The sequence below is a fragment of the Podarcis melisellensis genome (genome assembly GCF_964234715.1).
Source record: "Podarcis melisellensis genome assembly, chromosome: 2".
In the NCBI taxonomy this organism is placed as follows: Eukaryota; Metazoa; Chordata; class Lepidosauria; order Squamata; family Lacertidae; genus Podarcis; species Podarcis melisellensis.
Genome location: NC_138529.1, coordinates 107,580,558 through 107,601,365, shown reverse-complemented (window position 1 = coordinate 107,601,365; position 20,808 = coordinate 107,580,558). Strand labels below are relative to the sequence as shown.

The window sequence follows — 20,808 nt, the reverse complement described above, 5'->3', positions numbered from 1 at the left end:
GGCCAAGGGATTAAAAAAAAACCTATGTGTGTACACAATACTCAGAACAAACAGAACCACCACCACATCTAGCGTTACTCTGATTTCAGAGAACCATTGCATTAATAATTCTGTTTCGTTTATTCATGGATATTTCGGCATGGGACTGTGATCACAGCAAATTCTGGGATCTAGCACAAAGCCTGGTAAGAATAGAAATCCGGAACATTTTCCAAACCCTTACAAGATGTCACTTCCTGGTAGCGAACAGCTGCCTAAAATCTCTTCCTCAGCTACCCAGTAAACATAGGTGTTTGCAGAAACAATGTTTTTAGGGGATGGGCAAGGTCTATGACGTGTAACTACAGCTTGTTGCCTTTATACGACTGAACTCCACACACCAATCCGTGGTGTTGAAAGGAAGCAACAAGATACAATGTTGGGCTGTGCCTGTATGGGATTATACATTTCAGAACGATCTTTTAACAAATGGCTTTATTTGTCCATTTAACAATTGACAGAGCTGGGCCCTGGAAAGACATAAAGCTTCAGTCTGTTCATTGAACAACAAGACTGTAAGACTCTAAGCCAAATTTAAAACAACAACGTAAAGCTAAACTTTTATACAGAAACTGCCTGGGCTGTGGTGAATGCCAGAAGTCTGAAACCAGCCAGACTTCTTTGTCAATGCTTGTCTCCCATTCACTTAAAGCAAAATACAGTGGTACCTCAGGTTAAGTACTTAATTCGTTCCGGAGGTCCGTACTTAACCTGAAACTGTTCTTAACCTGAAGGACCACTTTAGCTAATGGGGCCTCCCGCTGCTGCCGCGCCGCCAGAGCACAATTTCTGTTCTCATCCTGAAGCAAAGTTCTTAACCTGAAGCACTATTTCTGGGTTAGCGGAGTCTGTAACCTGAAGCGTATGTAACCTGAGGTACCACTGTATGATACAAAGTGGGCCATTCCCTAAATAAAAACTGGAGTCTTTCAGGGTCTCGGTCAAAGCAGTCAATGACACATCTTATAAATTTGTCCTTTGACATTTCTCCCTGAACAGTCAACAAACACAAGCCAGGCAACTAAACTTCACTCGTTGTGGAATGCAACCATGTCTTCAGCCTGCACAAAGTGGTAAAAAGATCATTCAGTTGCGTATGTTGTAACTGGGAGGGAAAGTGCTGTAAAAATGCCCATTGTAATAACAGAGTGTGAGCTCCTCCACACTTAGCTTGGGTCCGTAACTTCTAGGCATGGGTCCAAGAGGTTTTCCCTTTGTCCCACCATGTCATGGGAAAATGTTCCAGTGGCTTTAATTGTATAAACTGCACATCACTTATGTTGTTCAGGTCATTTGCACTGAGATTAAGGGCTTATCCACATTTAGCTTTCCTCCACTCCTTCCAGGCATGGCTCACAATTTAAAGCTCCATGTCCGAGTGCCCTTTTTTGAATTGGCATTTGCCCTGGTTCAGCTTTAAAGAGCAGGTTTTCAGGGGCTAAAGCTCGGGGCAACAACAAAAACCACACTCAGATACCAACAAGCATGGACCAATGCCTGGAATCATAGAATCACAGAATTGTAGAGTTGGAAGGGACCCCAAATGCCATCTAGTCCAACCCCCTGCAATGCAGGAACCTCAACTAAAGCATCCATGGAAAAATCACTTAGCCAACTCCAGGGTGGACAATGGTGGCAGCTCAGCATGAGGACCCCTGGGCAGAGGAAAACAGCCTTCCCACTGGCTGGCCATTGGCCTTGACCTCAGCTGGACTGCAGGGAATGGTGGGATAGCCCGCCAACATTCAAATTGCAACCAGCCAATTGGGGGAGACGGTGGGGGCGGAATCTCGGTGGTGGACCTGAGTGAAGAAGTCTCCCCTCTGGTCCACCGCTGGAGGATTTCAGCTGGCTGCCTTTGAGGCCAGCATCACCCTTCCTCAGGCAGATGTGATATCTCAGGGAACCCTGGTAAAAGGCTCTGTGTGGAAGTTTCTGTCCTGAAGCCATATGGAAAGCAGACAGGCCATAGAACTTCCAGTGGCTGCCAGGGGAGGGCCGGCTTAGTTGACCTGCCTCTCGGGGGAGGGGGCTATAACCAGGCAGCGCCCTGTTCAAATTTCAGCCATTAGGCAATGACAGCTCCCCACATCAAATAGGGGGCGCCTTTTGTGTGGTCGTGCGCAGCCCCCCAGATCCCAGGGCGGCTCCCAGTAGTATGGGCTGGCTTTGCCTTCCCCAGGCTAGATAACTGGAGGTCTCTGCCTACCTCAGCCCATCGCCCAATCCCGCCTGGGGAGGTGTTGCCAGGGGATTGGCCAGGTAGGGGGAGGAACCGCCCTGCCCACACAACAGAAGATGAATCTTACCTGCAAACCGTCAGTTGGCTCCAGAGCTTCTCCCACCCTGCCCTCCCTCAGTTAAGTCTCCTTTTGCAGGTTAACCTCTTCTCCACAGGTATGCGGGCGCTGCTACGTCATGGTCGCTGTTGAAGGGCCAGAAAGGAATTTTCCTACCTTGGCAGCTTTTGCCTTCCCCGTAGCACAACGTCAAAACTTTTGTGGTTTCAGGCCTTGGGCAGAATCCTTTAGTCTGTCTTCCTAAATGGGGGGGGGCGTGAAGCGGTGACCCATGCCCCCCTTGCAGCAGTGATCCCAGGGTTCCCCGTTAAAGGGGTCTTGAGGGGAGGCATTGGCCATACGCTGAGATGGTGGCGAAATGGGGGACGGGCTCTCTGCTTGAACATATGTTCTCCAGAGCCACCCCAATCCCCACACATTCTGGATAACCCTGATGTCTCCCAGATCCCTGGCTGGGGACTGGGAAGGATAAACGCCCAATGCCTGAGCCAGGATCTCCCTACATCTGAAACTTAATAAAGTTGTGGCCAATTTTAATCCCAAAGCACGTTGTCTTGAGTCATTAATCCGCTCGGGGGTCGCCTGGGGTTGGGAGGGACTCCGCCTGTCCATGCAAAAACCTGATGTTGTATTCACACCCAGTGCCTGAGCCAAAGCCTACCTGTCAATTCCATATTCCACCTGTCAATTCCATATTCTTCAGCCCCCAAGGGGCACACTGCATGTGGGTATGCAAAAAGTGAGTCTAAAGGTTAAATGTGTACAAATCCTAAGTCTTTAGGATGAGCAGATTTGTGCTTCATTTCTTGCCATGGTTGGTAAAGGTAAAGGTACCCCTGACCAACAGGTCCAGTCGTGACCGACTCTGGGGTTGCGTGCTCATCTCGCTCAAGAGGCCGGGAGCTGGCGCTTGTCCGAAGACAGTTTCCGGGTCACGTGGCCACCGTGACGAAGCTGCAGCTGGTGAGCCAGGACCAGCGCAGCACACGGAAATGCCATTTACCTTCCCCCTATTTATCTACTCACACTTTGAGGTGCTTTCAAACTGCTAGGTTGGCAGGAGCTGGGACCGAGCAACGGGAGCTCACCCCGCCGCGGGGATTCGAACCGCCGACCTTTCAATCAGCAATTCCTAGGCTCTGTGGTTTAACCCACAGTGCCACCCAAAGGATGTGTCAGAAGTGGGATTTGAACCCACGCCTCCATTCGGAGACCAGAACACCCGGAGCCTGGGAAGGATATGAGCCTTGAGTCTGGTGCCTTATACCACTCGGCCATCCTGACACTGACTGCCATGGTTGAACAAGCATTAAATCCTTGTCTAACAAACATTGAGATCTGGTCCAAAATCAGAACAAACAGGTAAGATTGTGCTGGCTATGCCTGCTGCAGTTTGTTCTGAAATGGAAATGAACTCAAGGAATTCCTTTTGTACAGATGCATTTCCATCATTTCCATCGACGAATCTTATACCTTGAGATGGCTCTGGGCCAGAAATAAGGCACCTGCTGTTTCATCTGCCAAAACGGAGACTCTCATGGAAGCACAAGCCCTCACAATAACCTCTTCCCTTGAAGTTTGGCCACACAACTTTATTCATGCATTCTGCATTCTTGCAGATGTGCCCCAGCTTTCAAATTTAAAAAACGAACAAAAAACATTTCATCCCCTGCACAAACATGAAACTCTAAAAGGTCTACCATGTTAGCTGTGAAACTAGTCTCATCACGGAGAGCAAGTTGTGACTGATACTACCACAGCTTCTGTTTATTTTCCTTGATATGCTCCTGTGTATGACTTATTAAGATGCTATTCAGTTGAAACCTTTTTCCTGCTCGTGCCAGATAGGAAATGAGAAGCATCTTCATGTGAACCCCTATGGCACAAACTTTGTGAATGCTTTCTTGCAGCGTCATTGAAATCTTTGTACTTGGTACAAACCTTGGTAATGAATGTGCCCTGCATCCATTGTTCTGCTGGCTGGGGAAATAAAATGCAATAGTGAGATACAAGACCTTTCAAAACAGTAGAGTATGCTAACCACGGGAAATATTTAGAAAACCATGCAGGCCAAAATGTTCTTGGTCCTGTACTAGCATGCCTGAAGCCATAACTTTCTGTCTGCATCCAGCATTATGTAAGGAGCTCAATTTTTCACTCATCTGATAAAGGATGTGCTTTCAATGTGTACTTCAGCTGCCATTTAGCTTGTCCTGTACTTGTAGCTGCCTCAGTATCTCTAGTTGGGATATTTGCATGCCTTCCTCTTCTGGTACTTGGCTATTTTCTCTCTCTTTCAATGCACACACGTTGAGTGCTACATGCACAGAATAAAGGGCCATCTGAATGCAGCCTAGATCAAAGCCAGAAGCATTCCCCTGAGCTGCCTGCTCACCTCCATAAAAATGCAAAGACTTTGAGTCTGGCAGCCACTCTCTATAGGAGTGGTCTTGGAGATCACTTTAAACTTTAACTTGGAGATCACTTTAAACCTCTCGTTGACTAGCTGCGTGTGTGTGTGTGTGTGTGTGTGTGTGTGTGTGTGTGTGTGTACATTAAAATAAATATATCCAAGATTAGGGGAGGGGGTGGCATGGAATTTCCTCTCTTGCCCTCCCCACACAGACACCAGTGTCAGTAAATGTTGATTCTTCTTTTGAACTATTTCAATATGCATAAAGTCGGGAATTGATTTACAGGTAAATCATTCCCCCCCCCCCCGAAAGACTCATTCTTGCTGGTATAATCTTGATATTTACAACCAGATGAAGGTTTCATTTTTGGAATAAAAAAATTTCAGAGTAGTTTTTACAGTTATATAAAAAAATTACTGATTTGGTTATACTATTAGAAATACACAGACAGATAATTATGAAACTGTTGTGAGGTTTAATAAGTTAACTGTATTTGGACAACTTTTCTGCTGTACTTTATTGGAAGGAGAAAAATAATCATTTCCTTAGTAACAATTTAAACAATTTATTTAACTAAAACAATAGCATTATAGCACATGTATCCATGTTTGTTAACTAATATGGTTAAACAATTTTTTTAAAAAAACTTAGACTGAGTTTTAGCACACATGAGAAACTTAAACAAATCCTTATTTCTTGATGAATAGCCTTTGGACTATAATGTAACTTAAATAAAAAACTATCTTTAGAAAGATTTTTCCTCCAAAAGCATTTTATTTTAAAAACCCAATTTAAATTTAAAAAATTCAATTTTAATAAATTACAAAATCTGATTTTTAAAAAAATCTGATTTTTTTTAAAAAAATCATTTATTTTTATCCACCCTGCATACAGTTATATTGACTGGTACATACCTACCCACCCATATCTCATAATAGCCACCCCAAGGCAAAAATGAAAAACTGCATCATTCCTTTCAGGTGGCATTTGGAGTGTCCGAGAGCTACTGAAGTTGGTAGATAAGGTAACGTTACTGGAACCACACAATGTCTGGAATGTGGCAGGTACCCATCAGCCAACAGAGTCTTTGTTTGTGCATTGTACTTTCACTATTGAGTAAGTGTTAATTCTGTTCCAAAGTAATAGAAATGGCAGAGTCAGGTGCTTAAAAAACACATAATTACTGAGGAAAAGGAGCTGTCATCAAACATAACTAGGACTAAATCATCAGAGGAGAGTAACACCTCAGCAACTATCTCAAAACTCTCTCTACATCCTCCCACTCCCTCAAGAGCTGTATTGGAAAGTTAGACCCTCCATGGACTCATAGGGCTGGCTCCTTTGGCTCCATATTTAAATAGTTATTCTCTTCTCCATCTCCCAGCCACCATTTTGAAGTTGGATGATGCCATTTTGAAGTTGGATGAGCCACCATTTTGAAGTTGGATGAGCCAGCTACCCAAGTAACAGCAACGCTGAGAGGAAGCAACCACAAAGAGCATTCCAAAATCCACCTTTCTCGAACCAACCAAAATGTCAACACAATATTGTGCAAGCTTTCACACAATTCGGTGATGCGTGGGAGGGAGTGAAAGGAGTCGAATGAGGCTGAAGTCAAGGAGTCTGCATCTGGTCACGGTCTTGAGCTGGAATGTGAGAGGAAGCAGCAGACATTAAAAGGAGACTCTCTTGGGTGCCGCAAAGGCTTTAGGTTGCACTGAGGGCTTCTGGGAAGGATGAACATAATGGTGGTTAAGAACATAAAAAGAGTCTTGTGGGGTCAGGCCAAAGTCCAGCATTCTAAACCCATCTGTGACTTAGGCTTGCCTCTATCTCAGACCCTCCAAGTGTCCCTATTTCCCAGGGACAGTCCTGGATTTACAGAAGCCATCCCAGTTTCTGATTTGATCCCAGAATGCGTGGCTTTTCCTTAGGATGCCCCTATTTTCATGGGAGAGATGTTGGAGGGGATGGAGTTGTGCGACCCCCCAAGCCAAGGAGATAAGTAAATATACAACCTTTAGAAGACACCTGAAGGCAGCACTGTATAGAGAGGGGCTTTTAAAATGTTTTATTATGTTTTTAGATATGTTGGAAGTTTCCCAGAGTAGTGGGGGGCAACCAGGTTAGATGGGCAGGGTATAAATAGTAAAACAGTTGTTGTTGTTGTTGTTGTTGTTGTTGTTATTGTTGTTGAATAGGATGCCCCTATTTTCATTGGAAGAATGTTGGAGGGTGTGCTATCTGTAGCAAAAATGCACAGCTTCCTTGACAGAAGGAATATAGAGAAACAAAGAAGAATCCTGGAGAACTCAAAAGCTTACACACTAGTTTGTACTTTTCCCATAAAACATGGAATATGTGCATTGTTTCCCCCACCTCTTGCTCCCCCCCCAATGTATTTATTTAATTGAACAATTTATATTCCACTTAACTGCAACTGTCTCTACAAGAAATACAATGCAAAAATTGTTTTTTTTAATATAAAAATCCCTTCAAACTATAAAATCTAATCTACGGGTCTTGGTGGACCACAAGTTTAACATGAGTCAACAGTGTGATGAAGCAAAAAAAAGCTAATGCTATTCTAGGATGCAAGAACAGAAGTCTTGCGTCCAGATCAAGGGAAGTCATAATAACACTCTATTCTGCCTTGATCAGACCACACTTGGAAATACTGTGTCCAGTTCTGGGCACCACAACTTAAGAAGGATGCAGACAAGCTGGAATGTGTGCAGAGGAGGGCAACCAAGATGATCAAAGGTCTGGAAACTAAGCCTTATGAGCTTGAAGGAGCTGGGCATATTTAGCCTGGAAAAGAGGAGACTGAGAGAAGATAATCTTTTTAATCTTTTGTTGGAAGCCGCCCAGAGTGGCTGGGGAAACCCAGCCAGATGGGTGGCATATAAATAATAAATGATGATGATGATGATGATTACTTCAAATATCTTAAAGGCTGTCACATGGAGGAGGGAGCTTGCTTGTTTTCTCTTGCTCTGGAGAGTAGGACTTAATGGCTTCAAGTTGCAAGAAAGGAGATTGCGACTAAACATTCAAAAAAAAATTCTGACAGAGCTGTTCAGCAGTGGAACAGATTCCCATGAGAGGTTGTGGACTCTCCTTCCTTGGAGGTTTTTAAACAGAGGTTGGATGGCCATCTGTCGTGGATGCTTTAGCTGTAATTTCGGCATTTCAGGGGATTGGACTAGATGACCCTTGGGGTCCCAACTCTAAGACTCTATAATTCTATTATTCTATGACGTGCCCTTGCAGAAGCCATGCTGGTTGTTCTTCAGCAAGGCTTTATCTTCTATATGCTTGGTTATTCCATCCTTAACAATACTTTCCACCAGTTTCCCCAGGATAGATGTTAAGATAACTGGCTTGTAATTTTCAGGATCCTCTCTTGACCCCTTCTTAAAAACTGGTGTTACAATGTCTTCTTTCCACTCCTTAGTTATGGAGGCTGATTTGAGGAACAAGTTCCATATTTTCTATATTTTTCTATATTTTTGTTAGAACATCAATTTCACAGCTGAGTTCTTTCATTATGCTTGTTCGGATGCTGTCTGTCAAGTTTTTATTTTCTCCATTTATCTCTGATCACCACCATCTGTCTCAGCTCCTCAGATTCCTCTCCTACAAAAGTCACCTCAAGCACTGGGGTCTGCCCTATATCTTCCATTGGGAAGACAGATGCAAATAATTAATTCAACTTTTCTGCTGTCTCCTTATCTTCCATTAGACCCATTTGACTCCCTCGTCATCCATGTGTCCTCATTTGGAGTTTAAATTTCTTTATTGAGAGTTTGGGGTTTCTTTATGTCAAGGAAAGGAGCAACAGAGTTGGGTCCCCTGACTTCCTTGCCCTGCTGCCCAAGTCACACGTCTGTGTTAAATAAACCTTTTTTGAATCTGTGGATTCATGTGGTGTCTTCCATCTGTCCAAGCTGGATCCATGTTTACCTCTGGTGACCTGGGTTCACGCGCCGTGCTTCACCCCACAAAGGTGGATATTCCCTAGTCATCTGAATCACTGCCAAAACCCGGTCATCTTTTGTTTCCTGCTCCGACAAAGAAGCAATATCAGAAGTTGGCGAAGGTGGCTGGATCTTGTCTCTGCCGCTGGCCATTTTCTGCAAGCTTGATTAATTGTCCTATAGGTAATATATTATTTCTAGGGAAGAATCAGCACATCCTGCCTGCCTTTCTCCCGCTGAAGTTGATAAACCAGAATTTCAAGTAAATTCACCACCACTTTGTTTGGCTCCAAATTCTGTCTGTGTTTAACTCCCATTCTCTGGGAAGAAATTTCTGATCTCATATTCCGCTCTCAAGGTATCTTCTTGATGAATACACAGTGGGCTTTTTCTGGGGATATTCAAGGATATGTAGTACCCGCACTCCCCCCCCCCCAATTTTTTAAGTTCCTTCATGGTGAGTACCAGCACCCCTTTTTCTTAAAAATAAAAAAGGCACTGGGTGTAAAAAATGAGGTGAGATAACATAGCATCTCCAAGGCCTTCAAAATGTAGGGGGAACAACTTTCAGAAGCCCTCATTTCACGCTTCCTGATGGGCAACCCTGAGACTTTTCCTCAACTGCCCAATTAGTGTTAATTATTTTCCAGAGTTAACAGGAAAGGCAGATTGCAACTCTACATCTCTCCTCCTCGGCTCTGCAATGACTCCGCATAAGTCTCAGTTATTATCGCCTCCAGAATCCTTGAGAACAAATGCTCCCAAACTTCAAAGAAGCAGTTCTGTTTGGAAACGGCAGTTTCAGCCACAACAAATCCTCCAAAAAATTATAGCAAATTATACCTAAACGTTTTGCTTCTAAGAGGCTAAGTGAGGCAGCTGCCTCAGGCAACTGATTTTGGGTGTCATGACAGGGCAGCAAATGGTCTGTTTCAAAATTTTTGTTATTATTGCTGTTGTCATTGCCATTATCACTACTACTACTACTGTTGTTATAGTCTTAGTCCTAGAGAGAGATGCTTGAAGGATTTTCTGACTCAGGTTATAGCATAACTTGGCCAGCCATTGCAGGGAGTCGAGATGGAGACGTTTGCCATTCCACGGGAGCCAAAAATAACATGGCCAGCTTGACTGGGAAGATTGGAACATATCCTGTGACATCTCATAGAGCAAAATGTCCTGGTCATACCTGCATTTTCATCAATCTTCCTGATACAGAAAGTTCTTGCTATTGGCCTGTTTCCATCAATAATATCCTGCATTCTCATGAGTCTATGTTTTCAACTTATTCTTCCAGGTGCTTTTTTTTAAAAAAAGGAAAAGCTACATAAAGTCAACACACAAATAATAAACCTAAAACAGTAAAATAAGAAGAGGAAAATGTGAAATGTTCAATACATTCAGAATATAGGCAGAAGTGGAGTGTCCAGATTAAGGGAAGCAATAGCATAGCCTTCAACATTTCTCCAATGAAAATAGGGATGCCGCATTCCAGAATGATAATTTTACTATTTATACAACATACATCTTACTGGGTTGCCCCAGCCACTCTGGGCAGCTTACAACATATATAAAAACATGTTGTTGTTGTTTAGTCGTTTAGCCGTGTCCGACTCTTCGTGACCCCATGGACCAGAACACGCCGGGCACTCCTGTTTTCCACTGCCTCCCACAGTTTGGTCAAACATAATTAAACCCTATACAGTGGTACCTCAGGTTAAGTACTTAATTCGTTCCGGAGGTCTGTTCTTAACCTGAAGTACCACTTTAACCTGAAGCACCACTTTAGCTAATGGGGCCTCCCGCTGCCGCCACACCACCAGAGCACAATTTCTGTTCTCATCCTGAAGCAAAATTCTTAACCGGAAGCACTATTTCTGGGTTAGTGGAGTCTGTAACCTGAAGCGTATGTAACCTGAGGTACCACTGTACACTGTACAGAGCTGTTTGGCTGTGGAACAGGCTACCTCAGAAGGTGGTGGACTCTCCTTCCTTGGAGGTTTCAAGGCAGAGGTAGGATGGCCATCTGTCAGGGGCTCTTCAGAAGTGATCCCTACATTCTAGGAGATTGGACTAGGTGACCATTGGATTCCTTCCAACTCTACAATTCTATGCCCTGAGTGCTCACTGGAAGGACAGATCCTGAAGCTGAGCCTCTATATCTGCTCTTGTGACATTTTAACCAGTCTTCTGCATGTCCCTGCATTTGTGTGTATGTGTGTTCATACATGCTTGCACAAGTATGCACTGTAAAATATTTTCTGCAACGTAACCCTTAGAACAAATTTGATTCCAGTTTCTCCCGTCACTAAATTCTCACTCTCCTCCTCTTCTGTAACAAGTGGTTTCTCATTCTCTCTCTCTCTCTCTCTCTCTTTCTCTCTCTCTCTCTCTCTCTCTCTCCTGCCATTCTCCTGGTATGTAAGCAATTTTGAGGGGGGGAGTGTTGAGATGTGTGAGTCGTCATTTCTTGCTCATTTGGAAATGATTTTTTTCCTGTTCACCCTCTTAACAATCGCTTGACGCATGCTCACTTTTTATAGAAACCACATCTGAGGATTTATTTATTTTTTGCATTGTGGGGGGGGGGGAGAGAAGCATTCACAAACTCTTCCACTCATCTTGTCGAGAGAGTTATTTCCTATTTTCGTCACAAAACAAACAAAGGGCAAGATTAATCATATCAGCTCTTACAAAGACTCATTCTCAGCCCTGCCCTTCGTGGAGAGACCGTCCATTAAGATGAATAAGGTGTGCCACACCTTCTCAATCAAATGTGGCACATTTAGTCTGGCCCACCTGTTATAAATGCGACAGCTGTGGAAGAGCTTTTCCAGACTCTCACACTGCTAAAGCCGCAATGGACCACCTGCCGAAATTGTCCAAGCGTTCCTTGTGGATTATTTTGCTGTTGTTTCTTAACCTGACAGGTAAGGATTTTTTTTGCCTCTAGATCTTCTTCATGCTAGATTCCCAGGTTCCATGGTGCTTCCAGACAAGCTCTTCTGTTCAGCATTCATTCTGATTTGTTTGCAAGGGAGCTTAGATAAATTTGAATCAAAGCAAGCATTAGTCCACACTTCCTAGCGCATTTCCCCCATCGCTTTTTTTATTGCAAACGTCAGGTTCTTCTGGAGAAGCGGACGTGTTGTGCAAGACCTCCCAATCAACTATAATTGCATAATCTGAATTTGCCAGCGTGCAGTTGAATCCTACCTAAAAATAGAGGTGGGTTGGAAAACAGACCTTACAAGGGAAGCACGAAACTTACAGCTCCTTGCTTCTCTCCTACGGCAAATGAGGAGAGTATTAGCGAGAGAATCAGTGGGAGGATTGGGTACCTAGCAGACCCTCCATGTGTCCCTATTTTCCAGTGACAGTCCCAGATTTATAGAAGCCGTTCCAGTTTCTGATTTGATCCCAGAACGTCCTGCAGAAATCACCAGTTTCCAGAACAAATATGTGTGTTTTTTTAAGGTTTCTAGCCCTCATGAAGCAAGTATTCTTTCTTTTGAAATATGAAAAGCTTAAAATAATCTAAATTTCTATTATGTGTATTTTTGGGGGAGGGAGTTATTTGTGGGCACCGTATATAACCCCGTATTCAAAATGGTGTGTGTGTTTTAAAGAATAATAATATTTATTTAGGATCCGGTTTTGTAGCCCCAAGGAGTTCTTCAAACTGACTTACAAATAAAAAAAAGTCACTCAAATCAAGAGCAGGTTTGCTGCAACCATAGGAGCCAACTCCTAGGGGCCGAAGTCCCTTTGTCCCTCCCCAGTAAAATATTTGAGGAGGCCGGTATCCCTCAATGTTGATGGGAAGTGCCATTCAAATTGTGTGATTGATTATGTGGCGTGGGACTTACCAGCCACCACCACCACCCCATTTTTTATTGGCGTTGGCACCCCGACTATAGCCCCAAAAAGCTCATGCCATAAGGAATTTGTTAGGATGCATCCAGATCAGTGTTTAACATGGGAAAGGTACTGCTTGTGAATGCGGGTCTCATCCTTTCTTTCCATTTGCCCAGCATTTTGTTGACATAAAAATGTCAGCCTTTATTTCCCCCATCCAATTGAATGCCTATTCAACCTTTCTGGCAGTACAGTGGTACCTCAGGTTAAGTTCTTAATTCGTTCCGGAGGTCCGTTCTTAACCTGAAACTGTTCTTAACCTGAAGCACCACTTTAGCTAATGGGGCCTCCTGCTGCCCCCGCGCCGCCAGAGCACAATTTCTGTTCTCATCCTGAGGTAAAGTTCTTAATCTGAGGTACTATTTCTGGGTTAGCGGAGTCTGTAACCTGAAGCGTATGTAACCCGAGGTACCACTGTAATCATATCTCAGTGATCCATTTCGAGAATTAAGCTGCTCTCCAAAAGCAATCCTCATCTTGCTCAGCCCACAATGGCAGCAATCATGCGTTGTCTTGATAAACTCCCTCAATTTCAGCCTGGAAATTACCATATTTTTCCATGTATAACACTCCCCCCCTCTCTCTCACACACACACACTGTGTAACACGACCCCTATTTTGGGGGGCTCAAAATAAAGAAATCCCCCATATGCACTATCCATGTGACCCCCAATTTTAAACTTGAAAAAATACGGGGGGTATAGTCTTATACACGGAAAAATACGGTATCTGCCCTGTCTGGTTTACTTCCAAGCCAGGAACGCCTTGCTAGGATCAGGCCAATGTCTGGCATGTTGACATGCGATGAAGACATAGTGGCCACTTTTGTCGGAAGGACTTTAAAGCCATTAAGGAAGGCGAGCAGGATCTTCATCCGTGTTCTACTCTAGTGTCACTTTTCGGCTGTCGACTAGCAGCTAAAGCCACTACATTTTGTATAAGTTGTACGACAGTCGAGTTTCGGAATTCAGCAGCTGCTGACACCACTTTTACACCTGAAAACCAGGACATGCCAGAAATTTTCCTGACATATGGAAAGCCTAAAATTCCTGCAATGCAGAGGTGTCATGTAAAGGGAGATGTAAAGGCACTCGCATAGCCAAACTTCTCAACAGGACTAGAATTATGCCTCTAAAACGTTTTTAATAAAGTTTAATCGTATTTTATAGATGCCGCCTCTGGAGCTACCACTTTGGCTCCAGTAGCCACAGCAGCTCCAGCAGCCTCTGGTGCAACCACTCCAGCTCCAGCAACCACTGGTGCACCCACATCACCCCCAGAAACCTCTGGCGCAACCACTCCAGGCTCAGCAACCTCTGGCGCACCCACATCACCTCCAGAAACCTCTGGTGCACCCACATCACCTCCAGAAACCTCTGGCGCACCCACATCACCTCCAGAAACCTCTGGTGCACCCACATCACCTCCAGAAACCTCTGGTGCACCCACATCACCTCCAGAAACCTCTGGTGCACCCACATCACCTCCAGAAAGCTCTGGAGCACCCACATCACCTCCAGAAACCTCTGGTGCACCCACATCACCTCCAGAAACCTCTGGCGCACCCACATCACCTCCAGAAACCTCTGGTGCACCCACATCACCTCCAGAAACCTCTGGAGCACCCACATCACCCCCAGAAACCTCTGGCGCACCCACATCACCTCCTGGCACAGACACATCACCCCCAGAAACCTCTGGTGCACCCACATCACCCCCAGAAACCTCTGGCACAGGCACCTCCTCTTCAGCAACCTCTGGCACTGCCACACCGGACTCAGCAGCCACTGGAACGGGCACCTCAGCTTCAGGGGGCACTGCATCCTCCGATACAGGCACAACAGTCCCCACCCCTGGTGCCAATGTTACAATGAGTTCTGGAACCACAGATTTAACTTCGGCATCAAATGCTACCACAGGTAGGATTATTTATTGGTATTACAACACAGCACTTAAGGTCCCCATATTAGACTTAAATATTTGTGCAGACAAAGACATTATGTGAAGAAGGCTTTGACCTGGGTGTTTCCCTGGCGTATTCTTTTCCTACATGCAGGGATATGCTTTTTCCACTGGAGGCCCAGATATAGAAGCCCTCACTGGCAGCCTGAAATGGCACAGGCTGTGAGAGGCATTTCCTCTTCACAGCTGGAAGGACTAGGTTTGTGTAGCTTGGTTGTGAGAAAATGGGAGAGAAGCATGATAGCAGTCTTCAGATATTTGAAAGACTTGTCCTCGGTTGCTCCAGAAGGCACTACTAGTAGAATCTGGCGGGTGGCAATTGCAGCAACCCAGATTTTGGATGGGCATGAGGAGAAACATCCTAAGGGTATGAACCGAAAGCCATCTGCTTTCACTATGCATCGAATGCGCTTTTTTTTTTCTTTTCTTTTTTTTGCATTTTAAAAATTTTATTAAATTCCGTTATATATACATCAAATCCAAATTTCAACATTTCTTGTACATTTTAGACTTCCTTCAACGTCGTTGACATTCATTCGTAGTCGGGTCTTAGAGTCGCATTCCATCTTTTCGAATGCGCTTTAAATGCATGCACGGTGCAGTCAACACCAGGGATGGGAACCTGTGGCTTTCCAATAAATTGTTGGCCGGCCATTGGCCTTCCCTCTTCATTATGGTAACCCGCAAAAGGAGCGTGTATGTGCATAGTTCTGTTAATGCCTGACTCATAACCCTTATCTTTTCTTTGCAGAAAACCCCAAACGGGACGAAGGCCTGCCTGCTTGGGCCATCATTCTGATCAGTGTATCTGCTGTGTTGGGAACTGTTCTCGTGGTTTTCCTCGGCTGCTTGGTAAGGAACATGGGTGGCGCAAGAAAGCAGACCCTCCAAGTACCCCTCTTTCCCAGGGACAGTTCCGGGTGTGCAGAAGCCATTTCTGATTTGACCCTGGAATGTCCCCCTTTTCCTTAGGACATCCCTATTTTCACGGGGAAAATGTTGGAGGCTGTGGCAGGGCATCCCTGTCTTCATGGGAGAAATGTTGGAGGGTACGGAATAGGACGGCTCTATTTCCATCGGAGAAATGCTGGAGGGTTTGAGAAAGTCACCCAGCAACAACAAACACAGGAATGGAGAGCAGAAATGTGTTTTTAGAAGTTCTGTGTGATTGGTTGAGAGCAGACAACAGGGTGCTGGACCACAATGGGCCATTGACCTAATTCAGCAGGAATCTTCTTCTGTCCCAATGATAGAAGTCATCGTTTTAATAGCTACGGATGCTGTTTCTTCCCTGTTTAGGGAAGCTTTTAATGTTTGATGCATTACTGTATTTTAATATTTTGTTGGAAGTGGCTGGGGAAGCCCAGCCAGATGGGTGGGGTATAAATAAATTATTATTATTATTATTATTATTATTATTATTATTATTATTATTATTATTTCTGCTCTACTTCTTATACTCATGCAATGTATCTTTCTTTCTTGATGTTTCTGCTCTGTAGATTTGCTACTCCCTAAGGGCAGAGAGCTACAACACTCAAAACCAAACCCTCCCAGTTTACCGAACCCACAGTTTCCTCCAGAGTTTTCGGAATTGCAGTCGGTGGTGAAGGAAAGGAGATTCACCCGCAGCCGCTCACAGCGATAAGCTTCTTCGGAGCAGCTTTGCAGAATTCGGTCCGCTCCCGAAGCTTTCTTCCCAAGCATCTAAAGACTCCTCCAGTGGGCAGAAGTGGAATCCCCAAAACATTTAGTCGCAAAATGACTCTAGAAAGGAACCCAGTGAAATCTACTGGGATTATTTGCCTGTTTTCTTTCTACTTTGTGCAGCCAACTGAGCTCACTTGATCTCAGAGCCGAGCATGTTGTTCAGCAGAAATAAAGAATATGGACAGGAATGTGGAAGCACAAAGCTGGTGACCTGAGAATTAGCAGAGCTCAAATGGAGAACTTGGGAAACCTGGTTTAAAATCCTTGCTTGGGCACAGGCAGTATACTGGCTAATCCTGACCAGTTAACTCCCATACTCAGTACTTTTTCTGGGGGTACTGAAAGGGTATGCAGTACCGGCCCCTCTTTTTTCTAGAAGAAAAGCACTGGTTAAAAATGTGGCACTTATTTTCTAGAAGATGCAGACCTGGATACCTGGAATACCACCAGCCAAACATATATCTATATAATATAATTTCCCACCCCACCCCTTCCAAGTTCCCTTGCATTATTTTTTTTAACCATCTGGTGAAGAGTGATGGAGCACTTGAAACTTGCATACTCCATACTATTTTGTGGTATTGTTATTGTTCTAATAAAAAAGTATTGCCCCAAGATGAATTTTTGGAAGTTTCTAACGGGCCAACCTAGCTACCTCTCTATATTTTATTTTTGTGTGTGTGTGACAAGTTTGGGCTCTGTTCTGTTAAACACCTGCCTCACATCTTAACAACACCACCGGCTACGAATCCCAAATGGAGGTGTTCTGGAATGTACAATCTAGCCAGGATGTATTTATTCAAATATATATATATTTGTCTGTGGAAGATTTTAATAAATAAATGTAACAATACTGCTCTGTCTAATTATTGGCATGTCCTGGTAGTTATTCTACCTGAAGGAGCATCTCCACCCCCATCGTTCTGCAAAGACACTGAGGTCCAGCTCCAAGGGTCTTCTGGCGGTTTCCTCATTGCAAAGAAGTGAAGCTACAGGGAACCAGGCAGAGGGCCTTCTCGGTAGTAGCACCCGCCCTGTGGAACACCAGAAGTCAAGGAAATGAACAACTATCTGACCTGTATGCGGTAGTCACTCTCTGCAGAGCTGGCAGCGGCTTGCTAGTCATCATGGTAGAAGGAGGTTGATATTTACCTTTGCTGTCCTAGTCACCCAGCCACACGTCCCCCAATCCTAGTCTTCCTAGATCATAGAGGAGAGGTGACGCAGGAATGTCTGGTCCTGCACATCATGTTGTGCCCTTGCCGTGTTCTCCGCAAGCACCTCTCTGTAAAGTGTTCCCGGTCTAGAAGCACAATGCATCAAGGGAGGTTTGGCCAAAGTTACTCAAAGATGAGAGGAGGAAAAAGCTATACAGGTCATGTTCGAGCAAACTCAGAGGGGATGCGAGGAGCACTTTAAAACAATCTCAGTGTAAAGTCCTGAGCTCATAACCTCCTTGGCTGAAACCCTTCATTTAACTTGCAGCAATACCTTTATGGCTAGCACAGGGTTGTATATAGCCTTGAGTATATCGCCTGTACACAAGTCTAATTAATAATAATAATAATAATAATAATAATAATAATAATAATAATTGTAATAATTTATTATTTATACCCCGCCCATCTGGCTGGGCTTCCCCAGCAACTCTGGGCAGCTTCCAACAGAATATTAAAATACAATAATCTAATATTAAATACAATAATCTATATTATAGATTAACAGCCTTGGGCTTGTCCACATTTCCCTCCCGCTCTTTACTGCTGAATTGGAGCAAATGTTCATCGGGTTTTCTGTGGATTGACATTTGCTCCAATTCAGAGGTAAAGAGCAGGTTTCCTGTGTATAAGGGAGTACTTGGAGCACCCCACAATCGCCTAACCTTGGCTCCCATAGGTTCAGATTGGGGGTCACAAGCAAGAGACTACACCCAGGAGATAGAAGCAAAACAGGAGCCTGTAGGCGCCCCACTAGCACAAAGACGAAGCAGCCAGCAGCCCCAAACAATGTTTACATCCGTATTTCAAAGTTTCCCATAATACATCTCAGGATGCATCATCAAGACATCATAGATATGTCACAGAAAAAGGTGTGGTCTCAGGTAGAACCTGAGATCCAGATGTCAGGAGCTTGTTCTACACTTGAGTAGGACCCTGGCAGAGACACATGCCCAACTGGCATGTTCTCTCCCTCCTGGTCGTTCGTTCAAAAGCTTTCTTCAGCCCGAACATCACAGCGACCGATGCCAACAGACATCGGCACACTTAGGGATCCGCAGAGTCTGTTACACAGCTTGTGTAACAGACCTCAGCAACTCAGCATTTTGGCTAATCTACTTTATTTACATATAAACACAGAGAGAGCACTGCAACATGGCTCCTTCTCTCTCTAGCATCAGACAGCAAAGAGAAAAAGAACAAAGGGCAATAGTCCCGGAACTTCACGGAACACAGTAACACAAACATCCTGTCTCCGTCACTTCCCACTCTGTGGAGTCAAAACATACACCGTCATGTGATAGACAAAAATCCCATGACTGCAATCACGGAGCAGGAATTCTAACACCAGACATGCCCCGTCACTCAAATATAGTCTTTCACACTTACTCCATCACAGTACAAAGAAAAGCATTTACAGTTCCCTGGTCCTTGAGTCAAGTCTGATACTCTTGGGCAGGATATCGTCCTGATCTCAGGGATTATGGTGGGCTCACTAACCTCTCCTCTTGTACCTCACTTCCCTGGGTTCTAAATGCCACTGGAACTGAGAATATTGAAGAGTGATTTCTTAAGAATTTCAAAGGTTTTCCCATTGAACCAGTACATAGATGCGTTTATCAGTGAATTGCTACATTTAGTAATGTGCAGCAGATTCTCTTTGTCTTTGGCTCGTAGTGTGGAAAGGAGAGGCTCTTCCAATTTCCCGGTAACACCTGGGGGAAGCAGTGGGGCACACTAAAAACTGCTCAGACCTTTCTCGACACGGGACAAGCCTAAATCAGTTAGTAGGTACAAGTCACTGATCTCTCATGGTTAAATTGGGGGGAAGCAGCCTTCTCACTGGGAAAGAATCTCTCACACTCACTGAATTCCTATGTGGCGAATCTGCGTCACTATGAGGAATAGGAGTAGGAAGGATAGCACAGGAACTCCCAACCCAGCCCCTTCTCTGATGGCCCCAGGGTGAAGCATTGCCCCCAAATTCCTATCTTTCGCTTTAAAAAGAGAGAGCAGATTTCTAGCATTTTTGGAACCCGAGATATGACGCAAAATGTACGGACAACATTCTTTTCGGTGGAAGTTAGGCTGCTCCACCTTTTCTATCCCCCCCCCCCGAAAATCCCACCCTCAACTTTCTGCAGGCACCTGTGTGTGAGAGAGAGAGGGACAGATCGGGGGAGAGAGGGAGTTTGGGAGAGAGATGTAGGGGTATGTGAGAAGAGGGCGGATAGTGAATATTTGCAGTGCGTTTGTAGCACATGTTGTTGTACAAATATACCAAAGAAAATGTTGTTGCACAAATATACAGACTGAGTAGGTGGGAAGCAGACTTAAAGTAACTCTCCAAGTGTCTGAGTGCAAACCACTTGCAACTGCTAGTGTTGGGATACTGCCAGGGAGATAAAGCCCATCATGGCCCCCACGTCGCCTCCGGACGATCCATCGATCTCCCGTAGATACAGTATCAGCAATTAGCGACACGAGCTCCAGAAAATAGCTTGCCACATTCCAGAGCTGATGCACGCTCTATCAGCAGAATTCGCACAGTGAAAGATGCACGCAGGAGAGCATTATTTAGAAGTTTATTCAGCGTTGGTCAGAACAAAGGAAAAAACATGACTGCCTGCTTGCGTGTTCAGGCACAGAGAGAGAAACGAAAGCAGAGACACAACAGAAACATCCTGTGAACAGGAAATACGCAGACTCTGTGACTCACAAAGTCTGCTCCCTTTTAAGGTGGAACAGAAATATCCTAACATCTAGCAACCTTTTTCCTCAGCTGCATACAAAACTCAAACTGTTCTCTCTTGCCAAATTCAACCCATTCTTCCTTTCAGCTTATATATTATAGAATCATAAATCAGAAAGTTGGAAGGGAACCTGAGGAACATTTAGTCCTGCAAGGAAGGAATCTACAGCTGTATTAGGACCCAGACTTCTCTTGTTCTTTTAATTCATTTTAAAGGGGTTTGAACATTGTGTTTTAAATTGCTGTGACCTGCCATGTGACCTCAGGGTGAATCGCAGTTTAATAATACTAATATAAAGAAGAAGAAGAAGAAGAAGAAGAAGAAGAAGAAGAAGAAGAAGAAGAAGAAGAAGAAGAAGAAGAGTTTGGATTTGATATCCTGCTTTATCACTACCCTAGAGAGTCTCAAAGTGGCTAACATTCTCCTTTCCCTTCTTCCCCCACAACAAACACTCTGTGAAGTGAGTGAGGCTGAGAGACTTCAAAGAAGTGTGACTATCCAAAGGTCACCCAGCA

The 20,808-nt window shown here is 44.4% G+C and overlaps 1 protein-coding gene across 1 annotated transcript; it reads right to left on the bottom strand.

Moving 5' to 3' along the window:
* Window positions 1-13,835: 13,835 nt before the first annotated feature.
* LOC309363208 (uncharacterized protein) lies at window positions 13,836-14,566 on the bottom strand (the record flags this gene model as incomplete). The annotated part of the gene is made up of 2 exons (XM_081899314.1): window positions 14,367-14,566; window positions 13,836-14,315 (listed from the first exon to the last, which is right to left on the bottom strand). Exons 1-2 carry the CDS (start codon window positions 14,472-14,474, stop codon window positions 13,836-13,838), a joined length of 588 nt encoding a protein of 195 aa, XP_081755440.1. The 5' UTR covers window positions 14,475-14,566.
* Between the last annotated feature and the right edge of the window lie 6,242 nt (window positions 14,567-20,808).